A 23,488-nucleotide genomic window follows, 5' to 3' on the forward strand; every position below is an offset into this window, starting at 1 on the left:
ATTTAATTGAAAAAACTGAACATCTAACATGAAATTAGGATTGTTAGAGCCACCTGCAGAATATGAATAAAACAGATCCATTCAAAATATTGATTCCAACAAAAGTAAGCCTTATCTCCCAAAAGTCATGCAAATATGTGGGAGAAGTTGGTTTCCTCATTGGCTACTTATCTGAACAGTAAGAAATGCCCTTGCTATAAATTTTCATCCCCAGGTGAAAAGTATCTCCAGTATTTTTAATTATTCTCTGCTGGGAAGAATGATCATTACAGAAGTAAAATAAGACCAATTATTAAAAAGTAATTTAAAATTATTTCATAAAAACAGTCAGCAACCAGAACGGCTGGTAACGTCAATCTAAATGAAGAGCAGGATTTTTTTCAAAACCTTTCAAATGAGTGTTTTAAAGCAGGGGTGTCAAACTGGCGGCCCATGGGCCAGATGCGTCATGTGCAGGACACCCCCATCCCAGCTCCACGAATGGGAAAAACACCATGAAACATCACGAGACGGCAATGTGATATGGTGAGTTTGACACCTGTGTTTTAGACTATCCCAAAGCCTCTTTGAAGCTCAGATTTTCAAAGCAACCACATCAAGTTGCTTCTGGCTGACTCTATGCATTCAGACATAACCTCTTCACTGAGAAAAGTGCAAATCGCACACCTGAACAAAATGTGTTCCATACATTCTGAAGCCATCTTTCAAACGATTTGCTTTTATTTGTGTGTGTGTGTGTGTGTGTGTGTGTGTCTATATCTAAAAGGTGGAATAAAAATATAATAGTAATAATTATAATTATATTAATAACATGATTTCTAAATGATTTCTCCAACGTGGAGAAAATAGCCAGATTTATGAATAAACCTAACAATTTTCTGGGGTCCTTCAGATGATGATAATAGCCAGGGAAAAGAAATAGGAAATAATAGTTTGTATTTTCACTTAACAATAGTTTACCATTAATTCAAACTGAAACCTGGGACTAGTCTTATTTATGTCTGGTATAACAAGTTAATTTCTTACCTTAATTTTCACTAAACAAATTTAACTACAATTGTTAACTACAATTCAAAGTTAGATGATATACTATGATAATAAGCTATGATAATAACATAGATAATAAACTATGGCTGAACAAATATGGAAGTTAAACATTCTGAATTTTTAGCTATTCCACTAAATGACCAGAGAAAGTGCTAAGAGAGAATTCATTAATAGATCACTAAATTGACTTAAGTATTGATATGCACAGCTGTTTCTGTTCAGCTATCACTGTTAACAACGACTACCAACCAAATAAATTAAATATGAAATTACACAACCTTGTTTCAGTTTCATTTTAGCCCAGAATCAAAGTCATTACTTTATAATACCATCTACACTTCTGTTTTTTAATTTGGACATTTGTACTTTAAAAAGTATGGTTAACCTCCTCAAACCATTTATTTTATACCATGTGGACTGCAAATTACTTTTAATCCTTTTATTCACTAATAAGATTAGGGTTTTTGTTCTGTATTATCACTCCAGGTTTTTTTTAAAATATATATTCTTTGGTAGGATAAATTGGAAATAATATAACTTTTATCAATACTAGGTGAGAATATAAGTATAAAATTAAAAACCTGACTATTTCATTTTACTTTTCATTGAATCCATAGAATATAAAATATAATTTTGATTAATGCATAGCTTGGAGAAGTATATTAATGAAAAAAAAATACTGAAGAACGAAAAAACCAATTATCTCAGGTGCTTTACTAAAATACTGCGAATAGTATTTCCACAATATGCTTTATTTTAAGTTATTAGTGGGAGACTTATCCTAAAGGAAATCCTGTAACTTAAAAAAGTACAAGTTTAAAATAATAAAATGGAGCCGAAAGGATTTTATTTTAAATTTAACTTAAAATATTTTTAAAGTATCGTTTCAAAAAAGAACCAAAAGAGCAATCCTATCTCTGTCTCCCCATAAAATTAGCCCCCTAGTGGCTTCATTTTTCTTTTCAAAGGGAGTTTAAAAAAAAAAAAACTCTTGTCCTAGGAGACTGACCCAGGATGACTAAAATACAAGAAGCTGGTGTTATCAAGAAAGAAGAAACTGAGGGAAATCTAGTAATAGCTAAACAATACAAATTGGGAGCCTACATGGCAGTCATGAATTATTATCATTGTTATTAATATAATTATAATTCTTACTATTATATTTTTATTCCACCTTTTAGATATAGACACACACACACACACACAAATAAAAGCAAGCAAGGTCCTTTCCTCTGTTTTTCTTCAGAACAATAACCCTGTCAGGTGGGTTAGACTGAGAGTGAATGACTTGTCTGAAGTCACTCAGCCAGTTTTCATGCCTAAAAGTATTACCCAGATTGTAGGCCTGTGGAGATGACCTAGAGGTGCATCAGAGAGACAATGTCCTCTTTGTTTGGGCAAGGAAGCAACATGACTTGCCTCAGGGAAGCTTTTGGCATCCATTTGAAGGCTTCCTGTTGTATCTTGCTTTTCTCAGCTGCAAACTCAAGAAAATGACATCAGCAGGGTTGGAGAAGGCTAAGAGGACTACTACATTCTCTTGCAGTTTCCTTCTAGTCTTCTCCAGTATTCACAAAAGCCAAAATAGACTTCTGGGCAGCTACATACAGAAGCCTTACTTTGACTTCCCCAAGTGGTGAAGGATGCTGGAGAAGGGCTGCAAAGCGGAACAGTCTGGAACAATAAAGTCACTTCTTTTTACAAGAAATGGCTTGTTACTTCACAAACAGCTTCAAGGTAATGCTTCTCTTAAATCTTTGAAGCATCCTTTTCTACGTAGAAATGCATGGTCTCAATGTGCAGTGCACTTGAATATCCATTTCTATGGTTGATAGAAAGGCTGATCCCTGAAGAACTCTAGCTAGTACACACTAACAATGCATCCCTCGCATCTCCTCAGAAACCTAGGATCAGAGCAAAGATAGGTACCTTAAAATGGGTTCCCTGCTAAGGATGTAGGGGAAATCTCCACAGACAGTATTGACAAGATACCAAATTGCAGGATAATTATTTGCACCGTCCTGATATCTGCAAGATCTCACATTTTCTATAAACTGAAGGATTTGGGAAGGTCTTACAAGGAACAACATTTCCACCACTTTGGTGGTGGAAACTCTGCATGTTCCTAACAGCATTAGATGACTCTCCACTGGATGGATCTCAGATTTTATCTGTACCAGGGAAAAAAAATCAGAAAATGAAAAGCTTTTGCTGGTATAGTTAAGACTGCCTTGTTTTGGTTCCAGATGACAATGACAAAGCTGACAGAATGAAATTCTGCCTCAAAATTGTAGCCTGACTATAATAGTTTAAGGCTACCTTAAATTTAGTGCCTAATGCTTACAAAGGCACAAACCTGATAGTATTATAAACACTGTGTCCTTAAAGGTTTTTATTCAAACAAATTATTCAGTAAATACTATCATGAGATTCCAATGGGCCAGACCTAGAGATTATTTACCTCCATCAAATATTTCATTTCCTGTTAGATAAATAACAATGCATCATTTATTTCTGTGGGTTTATGGAAGAACCTAAACAAGGAAGGAACTTCTCTAGACTGACAGGTGGATAAGGTGAACTTGAAAGACTTGTATTAATTCCCTTCCTCTTCCAATTGGGACATTTTTACTACTCATGTTTGTCGATGACTTCATTCGTTTCCTTAAACTCCATACCGCAACCTGAATCTCCTGACATCCCTTGCATCCATTCCACCTCATCTAAGACCTTACTGCCTACAGCTAAATTGGAAGCAGTAAAGTTATGATCCTTTGATCCAACCTATTTCTTTGCCATCACTTTCTGTAACTAAAGTAAATGAAGTACACAACGTATTTGCATCACCTTAAACAGATTTCCTTCCTAATCCAACATATTTTTTCTGTGGAAAACCATCCCACAAGATCTATATTCTCATCCCTGGCATTCCGAAAGCTATGAAAAGACCTGCATCTTTAAAGAACTGAGACATGAGCAGGTTTATAATTAGTTTTAAGGAGACCCAGTTTGGTCTAGTGGTTAAGGAACCAGGCTAGAAACTAGAAGACTATGAGTACTACTCCCACCTTAGACTGAAAGCCGACTGGGTGTCTTTGGGCAGGTCATTCACTCTTTCAACCCACATAGTCAATTCCTGTTGCAACCAATGAATCAACCCTTGGTTGATTTGGGAAAAAAAGCAGAGCCTGCACTGGTGGGGAAATGCTAGGAAGAGGGGAAAAAGTATGACTAGTTTCTTAAGTGCTTTCATTTTTATGTCATATAGTTTTAATTATTTGCTAGTAATACAAAATTATAATTTGTACATTTGTTTTATTACATGTAACATTGCTACTGTGAGCTGCTTAGCGCCTTGATGACTCAGGTAGCATAAACGCATCTGTAATCAATCAATCAATCAATCAATCAATCAGTCAGTCAGTCAGTCAGTCAGTCAGTCAGTCAAACAATCAATCAGTCACAGTCCTTTACTTCAATACAAGTCTGCCTAACCTTATAAATCAGGCTATTCTTCATAGAAACCCAATTCCATAACGTAAAAGACATGAAGTTACACTATAGATCAGGGGTGTCAAACCCGCTCACATCGTGGGTCATATCGTGATGTATCATAATGTTCTTTTCCTTTGCAGAGCAGGGATGGGTGTGGCCTGGATGGGCCGTATCCAGCCCGCAGGCCGCCAGGTTTGACAGGCCTGCTATAGATCAAGGATGTCCAACATTGGCAGTTTTAAGACCTCTGGACTTTAATGCTGACTGGGGAATTCTGGGAGTTGAAGTCCACAGGTCTTAAAAGTTGCCAAAGTTGGACATTCCTGCTTTAGATTATTTGGGATGTTAACTCATTTTGCATTCTCTCCCTTATTTCTTGGCATCTTCAATGTCACAATACATACTATTTTTTTTTTGCACCATTACTATGTATATGGGGAGGTGTGTCTCTAAATAATTTCAATTTAATTTAAAGAAACAGATTAATTTATTTAACTTCTTTTTAGATAAAACATAAGATTAACTTTTAGTATATTCCTCACCTTTCCCTTTTAGTGGGAAAGATAAGAATTTAGCTTTTTGGTTCCTGCTGTTTTCTAAAGCCTGATCTTAAGCCAGCTTACTTAGAAGTTTTGCATTTTGTTGAAAGGGTCTTACTTCTGAGTAAGTATATTTAAAATTATAGCTTCACCGTGGCTGCCTTGTTTTGCTTGACTTGCACCTAGAGTACAGGTGCAATAAATAAATAAATAATAAAAGTGTGGTGATCTGTGTTTTTCATACGGAACTGGAAAACAGAAAGGCAAAAAGCGACTTCCAACACAGACAACTCAGTAGTGACATGCCACAGAAACGGAATTGAGGAGAAAGACTCCTAATTGAGAATTATTATTAATCCTTTATCTTTTCTGTCATACATTTTTGCAACACTCTAGTATGAAATTGCAAAAATGTTTTACAGGCATCCACAATTCTGATCTGGTCAATTAACTTATCAATCATACATTCACTTATCAATAGTTTTTCTGGCAAGTATTATACCAAGTATCAAGAAAACCAAGCAAGGGAAAAAAATATGGACACCCACAGGACGAATGCAGAAATCCAATAGAAGTCAAAGTTTAACATAGCAAGCCTACATAAGCTTGGCTCTGCAGAGGGGGAGCGAAAAAGGATGGTTCTGCTTTCCATTTTTACATCTTATTTAGTACAACCTCTATGAAACAGACTGCTTTACTCAATCTGTTGTTATTTAGCTGGCAACAAATTGAGGGTTATAAAATTGGAACATTTTTAAGTTTTAAATGTTTTAATTGGTTTGTATTTTTAATTTTGGGCCAAATTTATATATATTTTAACTGTTTTTTAATATTTGTATTTTATGTTTTTTAATTTTGGCTGTACACCGCCCTGAGTCCTCAGGGAGAAGGGCGGTATATAAATTTAAAATAAAATAAAATAAAAAAAAGTTCACAATTTCAAAAAAAAATCTCTGAAATGTATGACCTGGTTTCAAGGTAGATTTCGGTTTATAACTGAAAATCTAGAATTTATGGGGCTTACGTTTCAATTTCTGTATTTCCATAATGTAATTTTGACAAGTTTAAGTGTTGAAAAGCCAAAATAATAACTGCTTATTAAGAATTACTGGGGGCTTACTGTCATCCATATATAATACCTTTGATATTAATTGGGCACCGCACAGTAAAAGTAGTATATGTGGAAAATAAGAACATTTGCTTCGGTTTGGTAAATCTGTATGGTTCTTCAGAATATGGGCAAATGAACATTAAGAAGCAGAAATAGTAAGTAATACAGACTTACTTGTGCCTGAATGCAGAAACAAAGGAACAGTACTGGCAGCTGTACTTGTCTTCGCGAGTAAACATGGCCAGGGCCAAGTGACTCCTCTCGTGCGATCGTAGACCCTGCATAGACATCAAAACCCGATCACACTGGCTGCAATGGTAGCCACCAGGTCTGGTTTCATCTTCCAGTGATGGTCCAGATTCAGCTTCTGCAAGTTCCATAGTGGCCATATGGTCTTTGGCTCCCTCAATACCCTCCAAGAAAGCTGCATGTGAAGGTTCTTCAGCTTCCTGCTAAAAGACACACATCCCCACCAAAGCCATCAATTCTCTCTCCCTTCTGCCCTATGGTTACCATTATATCTATGGAAGCCTAGCAACTTCTTCTGATAGCAGTAATCTTGAAATCCAGCTATGAGCAGACATCCATGCAATCTGAGCTAAGATGTCTTGAAAAGCAACATACAGCTTTTAGTGGTGATCAGCATGGCTGGAGTGCATTCTGTTGCTAAAACCTTTTTTTTTTTCTCAGAACAATTCACTTCATTAGGTAGAAATGTCCCAATTTTGAGGCAATGCCAATATTCCTTACAGAAGATTATTGCAGTGTTTCCTTACGTTCTTTTGGCTTCCTGATGTAAAACTGGTACAAGGACACTACACTATAAGCCTTCTATATATATATATATTGCTGATTTGCCCAAACAAATATTTTTCCAACTATTTAGTTGGCAACTATATACTGGCTTCTATAGATCTGTTCAAAAAAGTCCAAATTTGTGTAAAATATTCTAGATTTAATTTGTGGTGAGGGGGTGGGGGTGAGCAGGGGATAAGAAGAATATCAAAAAGACTACACAGTATTCATTACTTTTCTCACCTACTGGGCACATTCAGCTTATTTGCATTAATTTATAAAATATATCAATCTGTCAGCCTTAAATAAAGATCCACAGATGGTTTACTAACCACCATTACCAGAAGGCATGTAAACTCTGGTCATGGCCTGTAAAAACTTGGGAAGGAAATAAACTTATAGAAAACATTTACTGCCACATTTGAAGAAAAAGCATTTTTCCATTCAATAGCATGTATGCGTAAAAAGATAGGACACATAGCAAGCAGAATGCAAATAAGGGGCCATTTCCAGTTAAGTTTCATTTATTGTACTAACATATCTCATACCAAGATTTAATTAAAGAAGTTATCTCTAAAGGAAAGCTAAATTTAAACTTAAGAGTGGGTATATTTTGACTTAAAAACAGAAGTTCATGTTTTGCAGCAATTACAGGTGAATTATGTAGAAACTATGCATTTCTACATAAGGCCTTGATTCAATTCTTTTTCATAATTTATAGCTACAAAGAATTTTATATAAATAAATGCACAATAGGCAGTAACATCCTAAACAGAAATGATAACATTATATACAAAACATTTATTTAAAAATGAAACATGGGAAGAATGTTATAGAAGCAACACCAACTTCAGCCTTGTCCTTGGAAACTTTATGCATCCAATTCCTCTGGCTACTGAGGTTTTTACATCTAATAGTCAAGAGCAGCTTCTCATATAAAAGGAAGTAAAGAACTGTTTTCTTAGAAGACAGGAAACAGTTCAAAGCAAAGGATCCTAGGGCAGCATATACCAAGACTTCCATCAGTAGCTTTCAGAAAACAGCAGTGGTGGGTTTCAATTTTTTTTTACTACCGATTCTGTGGGTTTGGCTTGGTGGGCATGGCTTGGTGGATGTGGCAGGGGAAAGATACTGTAAAATCTCCATTCTTTCCCCCAATTACTGCAAAATCCCCATTTCCTCCCGATCAGCTGGGACTCGGGAGGCAGAGAATAGATGGGGGCGGGGCCAGTCAGCGGTGGTATTTACTGGTCCTCTGAACTACTCAAAATTTCCACTACTGATTCTCCAGAACTGGTCAGAATCTGCTGAAGCCCACCTCTGGAAAACAGGTTGGCTACATCAGTATAAAGCTTTTAGATATGTTAGTCCAAACCTTTCCTCAAGGTTCCACAAAAGAGCAATAACAATTTAGCATGTCTATTTGTTATAAGCTGCCCAGGGTTGCTGAGAGTCAGTCAGCATTTAAGTTTAATAATAATGATGCTTGGATCCATACATATGCTACCCAGATACCTTATGACATCCTAGCTTCTTCAGAAGAACTTAATGCATATGAAGGCCAACACCAGCAAAAGAACTGGCAGCACTGACATTACATTGTTGAACATAGATAATATCAGGGGCAAGCTATCCAAATTAATGCAATCAAGTCCAGAATTGAAAAAAAAAATCATAGAATGATTCAAAGTGCAGAATGGGCAAAGAAGCAGAAGAAAAAGTAGACCATATACTCAGCTTGTTGAAGATCACGCAAACTGATTATAAACAACGACATAACATAATCACCAAAATGATTCACTGGAACATCTGTGCCAGTAATGAAAAAATTAGTGGGAACAAAAAGTAGGTGAAAATGAGCAAGTTAAAGTATTGTGAGTTTTCAGAATACAGACTGATAAAGTCTTGGCTCATAGCACACCAGATTTAACTGTGGTTGAAAAGGAAGTGTGGGTAACTGATGTGGCAATTCCAGGAGATAATAGAATAGAAGACAAAGAATGGGGAGAAGATTGCAAAGTATCCTGATCTGAAAATTAAAGTTAAAAGATTATGGCATAAATCAATCATGGAGGTCCCAGTGGATATTGGCGCAAAGGGCTCCATATCAAAAAATTTGAATTAGAAATGTCAAAATTTCCAGCTGCAGTTACAAATGGCTACATTGTTGGATCCACACATGTGCTTTGCTGATACATTACAACATCCTAGATTCTTGGGAGGGGGGGATTGATGTGAAGGCCAACACCAGCAAACAACTGGCAGCTTTGGTTTCACATTGTTGTGTTATAACAACATTAATATGGGTGCATATATTCTGCCCCAAAGGAACTAGGCTTAAGTCCAACAAAAAAAAGGAAAGCTACATAGAAATCATGGTATAAAATCTTATATATAGTTCTGACTCACCTTGACTCCAGTAGAGACTGAGGAACCATTCCCATACTGGACATGTTTACGAAGATGATTGCAGATGGCGCGAAGAGTCGGATGAACTTCGACACAGAACTTACATTTGTATCCTACCACCTTCCTCTCTTTCAATTTTGAAACTTCTTCCAAGCTGCCAAAAGGCTGTAAGGCAATAAAACTTGAAACTTAATTAAGCATTCCTTCTCTAAGTAAGCGCTTCTCATCCTTGGCAGCTTGAAAACCTGTGGATTTCATCTCCCAGAATTACTTAGGCAGCAGGGCTGCCTGGGGATTTCTGGGAGTTGAAATCCACAAATTTTCAAGCTGCCAAGGTTTAGAAACACTGGTCTAAACAATGTCACAAATTTGTAGATTTAAATACGAGAGGCAACATTATGCTGCTTCTTGGAATAAGTAAAACTCTGAGTTGGAATGAGTTTATTTTAAAAACTGATGTTTAAAAGTCCCAAAATAGATACAGCGTGCAATTACAATATTGATTCAAACCCTTGGGGCATGTAGAAAAACTCAACCTCAGTTTGCAGCATTCTTCTACTAGCAATACGAAATGGGACGGCAAAACTTTTGAGTTTGTGTACAGAAAGAAAATCAAAACATAAATCATCGAGTTTTTCCCCACTCAAATAACATCCTTTTAGCTGCAGCTATGCTAAACCAACAGGACATTAATGTCTTTCTCTATGGGGAGCAATTCTAGTAGTTATGTTTGTGAGCGCCTGTAAGCACCACGAAATTTAATTGAGAATTTGTATGTCTTTCATAAGGATTTTTTTTATAAAATTACTCACAGAAGTCTCTCTTAATCTGGTGCTCTCTGTATCTGCTGGAGTATAGTTCCCAATTATTTAAATGTCAACCAGCTTGGTCAATGGAAGTACCAAAGAGAAAATTTCTTTTTAAAATGTATGATTTTCAAAATAAGGCGAATCTTTGCACCTGAATGCAGAGAGCTAATAGCTAATACAGGTAGTCCTCAACTTATAACGGAGCCCAAAATTTCTCTTGAGACATTTCTTAAGTGAATTTTGCCCAATTTTACAACTTTTCTTGCCACAGTTGTTAAGTGAAACATTGCAGTTGATAAATTAGTAACCCCGGTTTTAAATGAATCTGCCTTTCCTATTGACTTTGCTTGTCAGAAGGCCACAAAAGGTGATCACATGACCCTGGGACACAGCAATGGTAATAAATATGAACCAGTTGCCAAGCATCTGAATTTTGATCACATGATCATGGGGATGCTGCAAAGGTTGTAACTTTGAAAAGCGGTCATAAATCACATTTTTCAGTGCCATTGTAACTTTGAAAAGTCACTAAATGAACTGCTGTAAGACTAGGGCTACCTGTAGTATGTACAAACATTTCAGACAAATTTTAGATATTCAGATGTATGACTGAATTTGCTGTAAAACTGATATGTGCTGAATCATTCCGATCAAACACAATCTCTTCAGAACCTGTGGCCATGAAGTTTTTCCTAACTTCCCTGTTTTGCTCATTCTGATTCTTTTTCCAGAATGCTGAACCATCATTATCATTTCTGTAATATGCCATATTCTTATTTCTTCCCTCACCAAAAATAGATCCCCGTTAATTTGACAATCAGTCTCAAAGACATAATTCCACTGGGATCCCACTTGAAAATTATTCCCCTGCAAAACCAGAAGGTAGCTTTTGATCCAATGAGATGCATTTATCATTTCCCTTTTCTCTCTAGCACCAACTTGCTGAAACATCTCTGTGTATGACAGAATGCCATTAAGAGCAAGTTTTATTCCACATGACATTCACTCTTTGACTACTTCCAAAAGAGGCATGTTCTTCCATGTATATCATCAAGCAAACTAAGGGTTTAATTTAATATGCAGTTCATTTAAAGAGATTGGTTTACATCCACAGATACAAAGGGCTTTGCACTGGATTTTCTTCTCAATTATTTCCTTGCATTCTTGCTATTTTTTGTTCAAGAACAAGAAATATATTTGACACGGGGACAGAGGAACAGATAAGAAGAAGAAGAACTATGATTTTCTTATTCGAAGAGAAATTCACTTCGAAATGAAAAGTCAGGAAAGGAGGAAATGAAACGGCATGCCAGAAGTCTAGAGGAGGAAAGAAATGAAACAAGGAAACAATGTGCATGGAACTTACTGGCACAACCCAATGACTGTAGGGCCTGAAGCTTTTCAGTTACCAAGGGCAATAATAAGAAATTAGTAACCTTTGCAGAATGGGGAGGGTGGAGAGGAAGAAGGAGGAGAAGGAGAAAAGCAGGAGGAGGAGGAGGAGGAGGAGGAGGAGGAGGAGGAGGAGGAGGAGGAGGAGGAGGAGGAGGAGGAAGAAGAAGAAGAAGAAGAAGAAGAAGAAGAAGAAGAAGAAGAAGAAGAAGAAGAAGAAGAAGAAGAAGAAGAAGAAGAAAGAAGATGATCAAATAGGAAAAAAGCAATGTAAAATCAGATCCTTACCCTCTCTGCTTTGAAATCTACAAAAGCACCATCCGCATATTTCTGCTTGCTCAGAAGCTGCTTCCTCCTCTCTTGGCGTTTGGCACGTTTCTGGAATTCCTCATTGTGGCCATTCAAGTGCGTGGTCAGCTCTGCCAGGCTTTGCAGCTTACTGTCACAATGCCTGCACTGGAAACGGGCCCCACTTCCCAGGATGGTAAAATCCCTCTTCAGGTCCTTGCTGTGGTGGTCAGTGTAATGCATGCAGAGCAGCTCAGCCGTGCTGAAGGAGAGCTTAAAACATTTGACGCACCGGAAAGGAAGCCACTCCATCTCGGGAGCCTCCACCTCCAATTCGGGCTTCTCAAAATCATTCCTCTCTTCTGGGGGAGGTTGCTGCTTTTCATACTCGTCCGCGTACACCGCAGTGAAGTAACCCCCAAGCTTGCTGGCATGCTGTTTCTTGGGGAATACTCCGGGATGGCGTTTCATGTAGTGGGAGACTATGCCTTTTTTGCTGAAGGACTGGAAGGAGCAGAGGGAGCATTTCTTCTTCTCCACCGCCCTTCTCAGTTCCTCACTTAGCTGAGGAGAGTCCTCCTTGGGGGGTGAGGGGATGATCACTTTGTTGGGTTTGTCGCTTATAGTCCTTGAGGCTGCTAAGCAATGCGTGTAGTAAGCATCAATGTCGTGCCGCTTCTGGTAATGCGCAGCCAGACCTTTACGAATAGGGTTTGTGTAGGAACATAAGGCACATTTAAATAGGTTGTTCTTGCCTTCTGGCTGTGCCCGAACGTTGTTGTGTTTTATTCGGTAGTGCCTGGCTATCCCTTTCCGGGTAGAGCAAAAATACTTACAAAGCTGGCAGCGGAACACAGTATGAGAAACCAAATGGGAACTGGAGAAATGGGAAGATGGTAGCGAATCGTCTCCGAGGAGATCTTCTGGAGCCATCTCAGGGGAGGGCTTAATTTCAGCGAGAACTTCGGGCTCCATGGAGGCAGGGAATTTTGGAGGAGACTGTGCAAATACATCAAATTCAGGCTGGTTATGGTATTTCTCATAATGAATTTTGAGCTTCTCCAAAGTGCCATGTGTGTAGGGGCACAATTTACACCTGTAAGCACCATACCCTTGCTTGAAAATTCTGCTGGTTTCCTCCACGTCATTCTGGCTCATATCAGCAGGTTGCTCCACATCATGCACAAAATCTTCTGCCGTGACCTTCACGGAAGGATGTCTCTTCTGGTAATGTGTAAGAACGCCATGAATGCGTGTGTTAATGTAAGGACAATGCCTACATTTGTACACCGCTCCTGGATTAATATCAATGTCTTGTGCAAAATCTGCAGCTTTAACTTTCATCCCAGGATGTTTCTTTCCATAATGGGTGAGAAGTCCATGCAAATTGTTATATTCTGACTGGCACACTGTACACTGGTACGGCGTAGAGGATATTGCAGGATTCACAGAGGTGAGCTGAAGAGCTTTATCTTGGGAAAGGTTTGACTCTTCTGCGTATTCGGTATCTGGGTCCCCGTGTGGCAATGCTAAATGATCCTCTGAAATTATTCTGGCACCAATACCATCAGATACTGGGTTCATTTTATCAACACCATCTTTTTCCTTGATAATATCTAGTAACACCGATTCATCTCCATTCATAGCCCAAGGGTGAAAAGCTTGGTAGTGATTAGTGATATCCCAAATGGAAGAGGCTTCAAAAATACAGTCTCTGCATCTATATATTTTCATTTCTGATGGCATTAGTAAGGCTGGTGGTGAAGGATCTGGCCCTGCCCAGAGTTTTGTTGCCATATATGTGTAATCAACGTAATGTTCAGGATGTCGCCTTTGGTAATGCACAAGCAAGCCACTGGGTTCCGCATGAGAATAGATACACCATTCACAGTGATATCCAGCTTCTATTAAACCATCCAAAAATGCCCACCTCAAAATAGATGTGACAGTAGCCTTTAAGCTTGGATGGTCCTTTTTAATGTGCTTCCGCAATGCGTAGAAATAAGGGGATGTATAAGAGCACTGCCTGCATTTGAGAGCTCTTAACTTAGCCCTTTCTTGGTCGGAACCAGAAGTAGCAATTTGTAAGCTACCAGGGGAATTTTTCTGACCCCGGTCACAGAGGCTCCTGATGGTGGCTGTGTGTTGCCTGATCACATCTGCATTGGCTTTGAAATCACGATGCTTCTTTTGATAATGAATAAGGACCCCTTTTACAGTCCGGTTTCCATAATCACAGTGCTGGCAGAAGAACATCTCGTTCTCCGCTGGAGCTACAGCACCATCAGAGTTATCCCTATTCAGGTGTTGCATAGAAACTGTAGGTCTACGAACACCAGGAGGTATCTCTCCAGCTCTCATCATTGCTGCAGTTGGGGGTGCCTGCCTAATGTATTTGGCAGTCACTTTTATCTCTGGGTGCCTTTTCTGGTAGTGTACTAGTACCCCAACCACTGACCGGTTGCTGTAAGAGCAATGTTTGCAGTAGTAAAGTTCCATTGTAAGGTCTGGAGGTGGTGGAGGTGGTAACGGCGACATTTTGGGAGAGCCAGGTGACCCTAGTTCATAAGCCATCTGAGCTAGGGCAGAACCCCTCTCTACTGACACCACTCGCATCGTTTTTTGAATCCTAAAATACGAAGCCTTCTCATCAGGATGTTTCTTCTGGTAATGCACTAAGACGGAATGCATGTTGGGACTTGCAAAGGAACAGACATCACAATCATAAACTACAACACTGTTGACTGTTGACTCTTTTTGGCTTTCAGATTCGGGGCTATTGCCCTTTGAAGAACTTTTGTTAAAAGCAGCAGGTATGCCACAAGTCCCACGTGCAACTGGGGTCGAAGTGGACAGGTTTTTTGGAGCAGAGTTCAGTATCTCTCTCAGCGTTTGCGATTCTGAGCTTAATCCTTCTTGTTGCTCCACTACGTAACTTGAGAATATCATGGCATTGTTAATTTTAACGGTCGGATGCATTCTTTGGTAGTGCGGCATCAGGCTCCTAACATTGGGGCTGGTGTAAGAGCAGAAGCGACAGCGATAGATCAAATCGGAATGATCAAAATTTAATACATTCATGGCTTCCGGGTGATGCTCACCATAATGCTGTTGCAGATCTTCAAAGTTTGTATAATCAATGTAACATTCAAGACACCTATACACTGCACTGTGGTCGTTGGGATCAAGAATATACCTAAAGCTGAATTTAATGTAGGGATGCATCCGTTGGTAGTGAGTGCTAACACTCCTGGCAGATTTGTTGCTAAAATCACAGTGTTTACAATAGTAAAGCCTTCCAGAATCACCAAAATCTGAATTCTCATTGTTTTGATCAGATCCATATAGGCTTGCCTGGCTGCCTAGAATAGATGAATTCAGTCCTGGATCCTTCAAACCCACCGAAGAACAATAATATTCTTCCTCATCCTCAGATATAGTTAGCTCAATTTCTGCCCCATTGGTGGAGCTGTAATCGTGGGGGATATTCCTGTAGTTGGGTTCTTTCTGAGGATCACCTGGGTCTCTTCCCCATATTTGCTGGGAAGCAAATGCCGCTATTTCCATCAGTGGTTCTGTTTGTTCTTCTTCCTTGTCCAGTTCTACTTCTATTTCCACTTCATTGTCATCCTCTTCCTCTTCATCATCCTCCACATTAATGACTGCATCTTCCTGCTGCTTGTTCTGATTGATTTTGCTTTGCAAATTACTGGCAATCTCATCAATTCTAGTTCTTTTCTTGACTGGGGACAGATCTAAGGGAAAATCATTGGACATCTTCCTAGAGGCTTTTGCTACAAAGTTGTTTTTAGAAGACAGTCCAAGAATTGAGGTCTGGCTTTTCTTCACAGTGCTGGGAGAAGCATGAGCATCGGGCTCACTGTCTTGCAGGGTATTTGCTGATGGGCTCTCGTATTTTGGCAAGTTATCGCAAAACGAGTGCTTGTGCTGCTGATGAACCCGAAGGCCTTTCAAAGTCGTGGTGGAATAATTGCACATGGTGCATTTATACGGATGATGCGAATTGGACTGCGGAGACTGTTGCTGCTGCTGCATGGAATCCATGATCCCCCCGGATTTCCTGCCGTTTATATTCCCCCCTTCGTAGGATACTGTACTTTCGTTTAAAGAAGAAGCTATACTTTCAGTTTGGGAATTCACGGCATCCCAGTCCGAAGCTGCGCCAGTATGACACTGCTTATGAGCACCAAGCTTAAAAGAGCTCTTACAGGTAAAAGGACATTCGTCACATTTGTAGACGGCTGTCTTTCCAGAGAGGTGGATGTTTTCAATGTGGCGAGAAATGCTTCGCCGATGCATGGTAAGGAAAGGGCAGAAAGGACACTGGAACCTATTCATAAACCTTCTAAAGGGGATCCCCTTGGTTTCCAGTAACTTGTGGCCCTCAGATCCCATCAGCTGCTCAGCAGTTAGTCCTGAGCTTTGGTGATCCATAGAGTTCAACCCATTCTCGCTGTCTAATTCATTGAGCTCATCATCTGAACTGGAGTCATTCAGCATGCTGTTGGTATCCAGATCAGTAGAATTTGCCATGTCACCATAACGAGATCGGTCAGACAAATTAACAATGCCCGAGTTGTGAGGAGCCTTATGTTTCATCTGAGGGTAGGAAGCAGAGGAAAATTTTGAAGAGGCGTTGGACCTGATAAGAGAATTGTTTACCGAACTCCTGTAGTTTGGGACAGTTGCGTTGGGCATCTCTCGCCCAGAAGCATTCATGGGTATATAGTTAGAGTTTGGGGGAGGGCTTGGGGGACTTTTGTTTACAACATCTGACATGTTGGTCCCATCCTGTTGCTGCCTCAGGTTGGACAGTATTTTCACCATGCTTCGGTGCTTCTTCATCATATGATCACACCAACGTTCCCTTCGGGGCGTCTGATAGGTACACCATTCACAGCAGAAGTTGCCTCTTGATTTGGTTAAAGGCTTGACCATAGACTCCAAAATGCTACGCTCAACAACTTCAGCTGGAAGCTCCTTGCACGAATCCTGCATCGAGACAGATGCAGAAGTTGATTCAGATATAGTAGCTGAAGAAGCAGGAGGGGTTGAGCTCTCCTTCAGGCTGTTTTTGTGGTACATTTTCTGATGTTTTATAATCCGTGCACGTCTTGGAGATTTGTAAGTGCAGAACTGGCATGAAAATACCTTCCCAAAGCCTTCGTGCATCATGATGTTGTAGTTTAAGGAACCAGCACTTGTGGATCCAGTTGGGGAGCTTCCAGTCTGAGCACCATGGACTTTCCGGGTATGTTCTATGAGAAGGTTTTTGGATCGGAAATAACGTACACAGTATTTACACTGGAAAAACTTGCTTGCTGATTTGGAGAGCATATGTTGGCCATAATAACCCTGGCTATGGCTGTAGTAATTGCCAGTTCCCAGCTGAGCTGCATTTTGCCCTAAAAAAGAAGAAAACAAAATAGTAAATATTATCTGTGAAGTATGCTTACTACAGCGCCAGTTCTTTGTTTTTCTTTTCCCCCTTCAAAGCTGTGTTTCCTCCCAAGGTATTTGGTTCATAAATACTAGATAGGATGTAAAACAAAAAACAAAAAAACAACCAAAACAAAAATTTAAAAAAACCCCACCACCTTATTCTTTACAACTGTCTTGCAGGGAAAGTTAGTAATAAAAGCACAATTGAAATGTAAATATTAATTCATACATATAGATACACATTTTTAATGTTAGTTATAGAGTGCTGAATTCATATATACTATTTCTAAATAATGTAACCATCCCCCGCCCCCAATTACTAGTTAACAAATAAGGATAAAATTCCAGTGCAATTTAGGGATACACACACACACAAACACATCTCACGTTTTGTTAGCAACGAAAGGCTGCTAGCAACTAGATAAACTATTAAAGTTGTTCCACAACATATTTATCTTGAAATGCATGCCTACTATGAGTTTCACGTACAAATGGCTTTCTAGACATCGCGTTGTAAATTCTGAATGTAACAAAAGAAGAAAAAGTCTTATCAAAAACTTAGCAGCCCTATGTAGCTATTCTCCTTTTCAACCAGTCCATGACGAACAAGTAATAGATTCCTTGATGAATACTTCTTGGAATCTACATTCTCAGCCACAGGGTATGGTTGCTTCCTGTTGAACATGAATAACACAGGTGTTGGTTGCCCTGCAAAGCAATTCCTGGTTATTTTTATCTGTCATAAGATTCGGATATGGCGATTAGGATGGTAATGTGAGAATGCTGCAATGGGATAACTTCTCAGAATGACGTTCCAAATAGAAAGTTACCTGCCATCCCATCTGCCACTGCAAATTCATCTTTTACCAAAGAATACTCCACCTCAGCCTGGTCACTGTTCATGGAACCGAATCTCGATGGGCTAGGAGTTTCTTCAGCAACATCCGTGGGCTGCAGAAATGCAGTATGAACATCCTGGATGTGAGCTTTAAGGTCTTCATAGGAAGGCGCTCGAAAATCACAGCCGTCACACTGCAGCACCTCCATGATCTTTGTTGCTAAGCTTTACATTAGGAAAACCTGAAAAAAAGATGGAGAAGAAACATATTGCCTATAAGAACAGTTCACAAAACTGTTACAGCAGCAGATTCAGTATTGAGCAAATATAGGAAAGGAAATATTCTCCAAACGTAAGAAATACAGCATACCAGAACAGTAACAGTTTTTTTTTTTACAGAAATCTGGGACCTAACGTACTTTTGATACATTCAGATATGTGACTCATAGTTACTTTATGCAGAAGTCTTGCCCAATTGCCCTTTCTACTCTCACTTTACCTGTTCATCAATCCAGTTCCAAAGAACAAGGAAGCATATGTTGGAAAGCCATCAACAATAAAATGCATGGGAACTATTGTTGAAAAAGTTTTAGAAAGCCAAGCAGATTATTTACTTAAGACATTTAATCCCATGCTTCCTCCAAGTTTACGTGGCACACGTATTATATCTTATCCAATTTTAACCTTCTTAACAACCCTGTTAGGCTGACATCTGCAACTTGCTTAAATTTAACTGGCATTGAGTTTTAAGTTGGTACAGCCGCCTCCTCTCCCATGGTGAGTCCAAACTTTTAACCAAAAAGCCTTTAAACTACTTTTCCCCCTTTCCAAGTTTACTACATTTGATATAACCAGCTATGACTGAATGTTGTTTTATGTAATCTCTCTCAACTCTAGAGCTTTCCAAATGTGTAGGGCCACAATTGTGAAATTCCAAGCCTGCAAGGTGAAAGAAAATGATAGTCAAAGAACATCTAAACCTCCTTCAATAACAGAAATGGAACTTTAGCAAGATTATGTATGTATGTATGTATGTGTGTGTGTGTGTGTGTGTGTATGTGTGTGTGTGTGTGTGTGTGTATATATATATATATATATATATATATATATATATATATATATATATATATATATATATATATATATATAAGATAATATATATATATATATTTCTCCCGGTATTTCAGACATGATTTTAAGCATGCTGATTAAATACTTAATAAATTCTCTAGTTTCTATGCTTCTGAGAAATTATCACTGAATAGGTTGAAAATATGTAGCAGACTAGGATAAGATACTTACTTATTTTCATACACTAACTGTATGCTAGCTTTGACTAATCCAGCAGCTATTACCTTAATGAGCTGTTTATTTTAAAGTCTCCTCACACAATTCAGGTCATATTTAGTCTAAGAGCTCCACCAGACTAAGAGATGGAATAGCAGCTGAAATGAGCTTTGAGAAAAATCCCATCTTCTCATTGTCATGTTAACATGAGGTGATGTTTATCAAATGTTCAAAGCCGACCAGCTTCCCACCCGTATTACAAAGGAAAAGCAGCACTACCAGGATCCTGCATCAGAAGAAAATTCCTCTCGATGGCATGGTTTTAAAAATGTGGACCTAATAAGCAGAAAAAGCACACCCACAGCAATCTCTTGGTGCCCCACTTCACCTTCCTCTTTCCCCTGAAAGACTGAATGCTGGCCCTGCCTTCTTTTCAGCTAACAATGTTAACAACAATCAGGAGACTCAAAATCTTTTATGTGCAAGCACCAGACCAGACTGTGTGTGGAAGAGGTTGCTATCTGCTCTGGATCAAATTACAGCAGTGAACACAGAGGCCCCACCCCATAAGTCTCCTTTTGCACAGTCCATTAGACCTGAAAACAATCTCTCTTCTCCCCCCACCCACCCCTTTTGCCATGGTGCAGCAGACGTCTCTTCTTGGATTCAGAATGCTCCAGAGGAAAAAGCAGGAGAGAAAATAATGAAACGGATCTTCTCACTGTCCATCTTCTTAAACTTCCTCCCCCCCCCCAGCATAGTCTTTTCATCTAAGTCAAACAAGCCACAGCTCTCTGAATGTGTTTATCACACTTTCAAGAGATATGAGCTCCTGCGTCACTGACGCTTTAAGACTCACTAAGCTGTCCTAGTCCTCTGAGCTTTAGGAGGGAGAGAGAGAGAGGTAGAGGGGGAGAGAGAGAGACAGACAGAGCAGCCATTTTAGCTCAGACATGCCATGTATTAAGTAAGGGAGAGATAGGCTCAGAGCTTGTAGCCTGCACACAACATGGCTTCACTTATCTCAGCCTCATCTCCTCCACACAATATTCTCCATCTTCTCCTTTGCTTTCCAAGGCCAGGATTAGAAACCAGAATTTTTTTCCCCTTGAAGGGGAAAGAACAGATGCCCAAGACTTCAAGGTTGCAATCCAACCAGCCTTTTTCCTCCTCTCCTTGAACAAAGCCATGGTCAAAATACCTCTGAAGGTTCTTCCAACCCTCAACGATCCATCAGCAACAGTCTTTGCTTAAGCAAAAAGAACTGGCCAGGTGGCCTCCCAGTCCAAAGCAAAGCAAGAAACACTAATGCAACCAGATTATTACTGTTATTATTTTAAGACAGGATGGATAGAAGAAAGGGAGGCAGACGGAGAACCAGGAGGAAGAAAAGAAGCAAAGGGAGGGGAAAAGCCTTCCACAGTATGCGCTTTAACCTCATGGGAGTCATTCTTCTATCCACAGAAGACATACCATCTGACTCTGCCTGCCAGATTCCAAAGTCTAATGACCTTTGTTAATCACCAGCCAAGCTGTCTGCTTAGCAAGCCTTGCCAATAGGCACACCCTTCAACACAAAGGCTGGAGCTATTCCTTTGGAGAGAGGTTCTCTTGAAAGCTCCATTGTGTATGGAAACCAAGGGGAAAGGAAAAAAAAACAAAAACGGGCGGGGAATCTCTTCCTTTACATACCGGATGGAGTCTTCCTTTAAGGACTGAAAGGGACCAAGGGAGAAAAAAAAGAAAGAAAGAAAGAAAAAGGGAAGAAAGAAGCAGGACTTTCTCTGCTGTGTTCCTCCTTGTTTAGAAAGTTCTCGCATCAGCTTAGGAATCAGAAGGAAGAAGGGGGGGGGGAATAACAAATGAAACATCTCCCTACAAGGTAAAAAAAAGCAAGTGAGAGTTGTCAGTACCACATGGTTGCATTTTCTTGAAGCTTCTTCTAAAGGTTATTAACTCTGGCTTGCCCATGAGTAAATCACTCAGACCAAACACTCCACTTGTTCTGTAGCAAAACAGAACGCAATTGTCAACTATTAACAAGGACAACCAGACAACCAGATCTGGCTGAACTGAGCAGAAGCTCTGAGATGAAGAAAAAGCATACCTGACACCGGGATTCTCATAGCAAGAGGTTGCTGGCTCAGCTTTTGTTTGTTTCCAAGGAGGTCTTCTACTCACCCACCCCCCAAAAAAACCCCAACTATGCTGGAGGATTGCATTGATCAGCGTGCATGCATTTATTTAACACATAATCTCTTGACAGTGCCTCTGACTTTAATAACTTTATGGTCAGTTACATCTGACCGGTCTTCATGTTTTCACCAAAATCTGAAGAAACCATTTCCTTATTATTTATTTATTTATTACTTCTAGAAGATTTGAAGGTAGAGATGAGCTTCCTCCAAAGGCCTTACGTGGTTTAAGTGGTCAAAATAGAGTGTCTGCATTTTTCTTTGTCTAGGGAAGATAAGGGAGCAGGGAGAACCATCTGTCAGCCAAAGAATGGAGCTTTTCACTGCTGATGTTAATATGCTGTCAAGATGCACATGAAAGAGAGATATATGGAAACAATATTGGCATGTTTGTCCATAATGACAAAGGCAGCAGTGGCATACTGTCCATATGATTATCGATGGATTATATAGTAACAAAATAAAAAAGAAACCCAAAAGATTAAGGAAGTTATTCAAAATCTGGCTGCCAAACAAAATGTTAAATATTTGGCATCCAAAAGAAAATTATGCGAACATAAAAATAGCATCATTATTATTTGTTCACAACAAAGTGAAGTCACAGCTACCAGTTCTTTAACTGGTGTTCACCTTCATATGCATCAAACTCTTTCTAGGAACCTAGGAAGTTGTGATATTATCGGTGTAGTATATATTCAGATCCAAGCATTGTGGCCTTCTGCAATTGACAGATGGAAATTTTATCAATGTGCAAATTTTCTAAGTGCCATCCAAGATTTTTTGGTATGGCATCCAATGTGCCAATAACCACTGGGGCCACCATGGTTGTCTTATGCCCTGATTTTTCAATTACTCTTATTTAATAAACAACTACTTGCTTATTCTTAATGCAATCATTCTAATAATTTGCATTAGGAAACATTTTGGAGGGATTAAGTATTGAAGAGACATTAAAAAGGTTTGCAAAGTGCTATGCATGGCACTGAAACAACCATGTACGAGAGCTGAATAGACCACATACTTTCTAATCCTATTTAGATGTTCACTTAATGTGAGAGCTCAAAGTCTAGAGCAGTGTTTTTAGAAACTTTAAGACATGTGGACTTCAATTCCCAGAATTCCCCAATGGCCGGCTAGAAAATTCTGGGAGTTGAAGCTCATCTAGCTTAAAGTTGTCAAGGTTGTGAAGACTGGGGTAGGGCACAGGGCTCAGCTCTATTATCAGTCAAGTTCCCAAGTGGGAAATCTGGAAAGGAAATCATATTTGCTCCAATGTAAGTAGACCTATCAAGGCAACTCAGAACTCTTATTTTTCAATTCCTGATGAGACAGAAAGCTATACCTATAATCCAGCAAACACAACAATCATGTAGGTCTTCCCTCACATTCAGATAAAACAGCATTTTTCTAAACTTTTAATTCCATTATATTTGTATTCTAGATCAAATAGTATAATTGCTTCCATGTTTAGAAACTATTTTCTGGTTTTAAAAGATAACATATTTGAATATTGTAATGTGATGTAAAAAATCAGAGATTTCATGGAGGGAAGGAAAGAGAGTAAAAAGATGTAATGTCCTAAGTCTGATAGACTTCTATGTATCCCAGCCATTGTTTAAAATTACTCAGTATGTGAAATCTTTTAACCTTCAAATACATGTTTCCTTACTTAACATGACAATACGCACACACATGAGCAGGCATATTAGAATTGATTGGGGAATAATTACAGTTTATTTAAATAAAAATATGCTGGTCATTTTTCTAATATCCATCTCAAGAAGTATTTCAAGTTCCATGTAGGGAGGGAGGGAGGGAGG

General features: G+C 39.1%; 1 protein-coding gene across 24 annotated transcripts in view; it reads right to left on the reverse strand.

Annotated features, from left to right (window-relative positions):
* ZNF462 (zinc finger protein 462) overlaps window positions 1-23,488 on the reverse strand; it is a 175,035-nt gene that overhangs the window by 71,440 nt on the left and 80,107 nt on the right. For 11 of the 24 annotated variants that reach the window (XM_034410637.3, XM_087886396.1, XM_087886390.1 and 8 more), the window contains 4 exons: window positions 18,179-18,428; window positions 11,886-17,311; window positions 9,397-9,561; window positions 6,367-6,644 (listed from right to left, as the gene is read on the reverse strand). In XM_034410637.3, coding sequence (XP_034266528.2) covers window positions 6,367-6,644; window positions 9,397-9,561; window positions 11,886-17,311; window positions 18,179-18,395 — 6,086 coding nt within the window. In that variant the 5' untranslated portion in view covers window positions 18,396-18,428. The remainder of the gene's footprint in view (window positions 1-6,366; window positions 6,645-9,396; window positions 9,562-11,885; window positions 17,312-18,178; window positions 18,429-23,488) is intronic. The other 13 variants (XM_087886399.1, XM_087886398.1, XM_087886397.1 and 10 more) reach the window with 3 other exon arrangements.

This window comes from Pantherophis guttatus, chromosome 2 (genome assembly GCF_059756535.1).
Source record: "Pantherophis guttatus breed Tessera chromosome 2, ASM5975653v1, whole genome shotgun sequence".
In the NCBI taxonomy this organism is placed as follows: Eukaryota; Metazoa; Chordata; class Lepidosauria; order Squamata; family Colubridae; genus Pantherophis; species Pantherophis guttatus.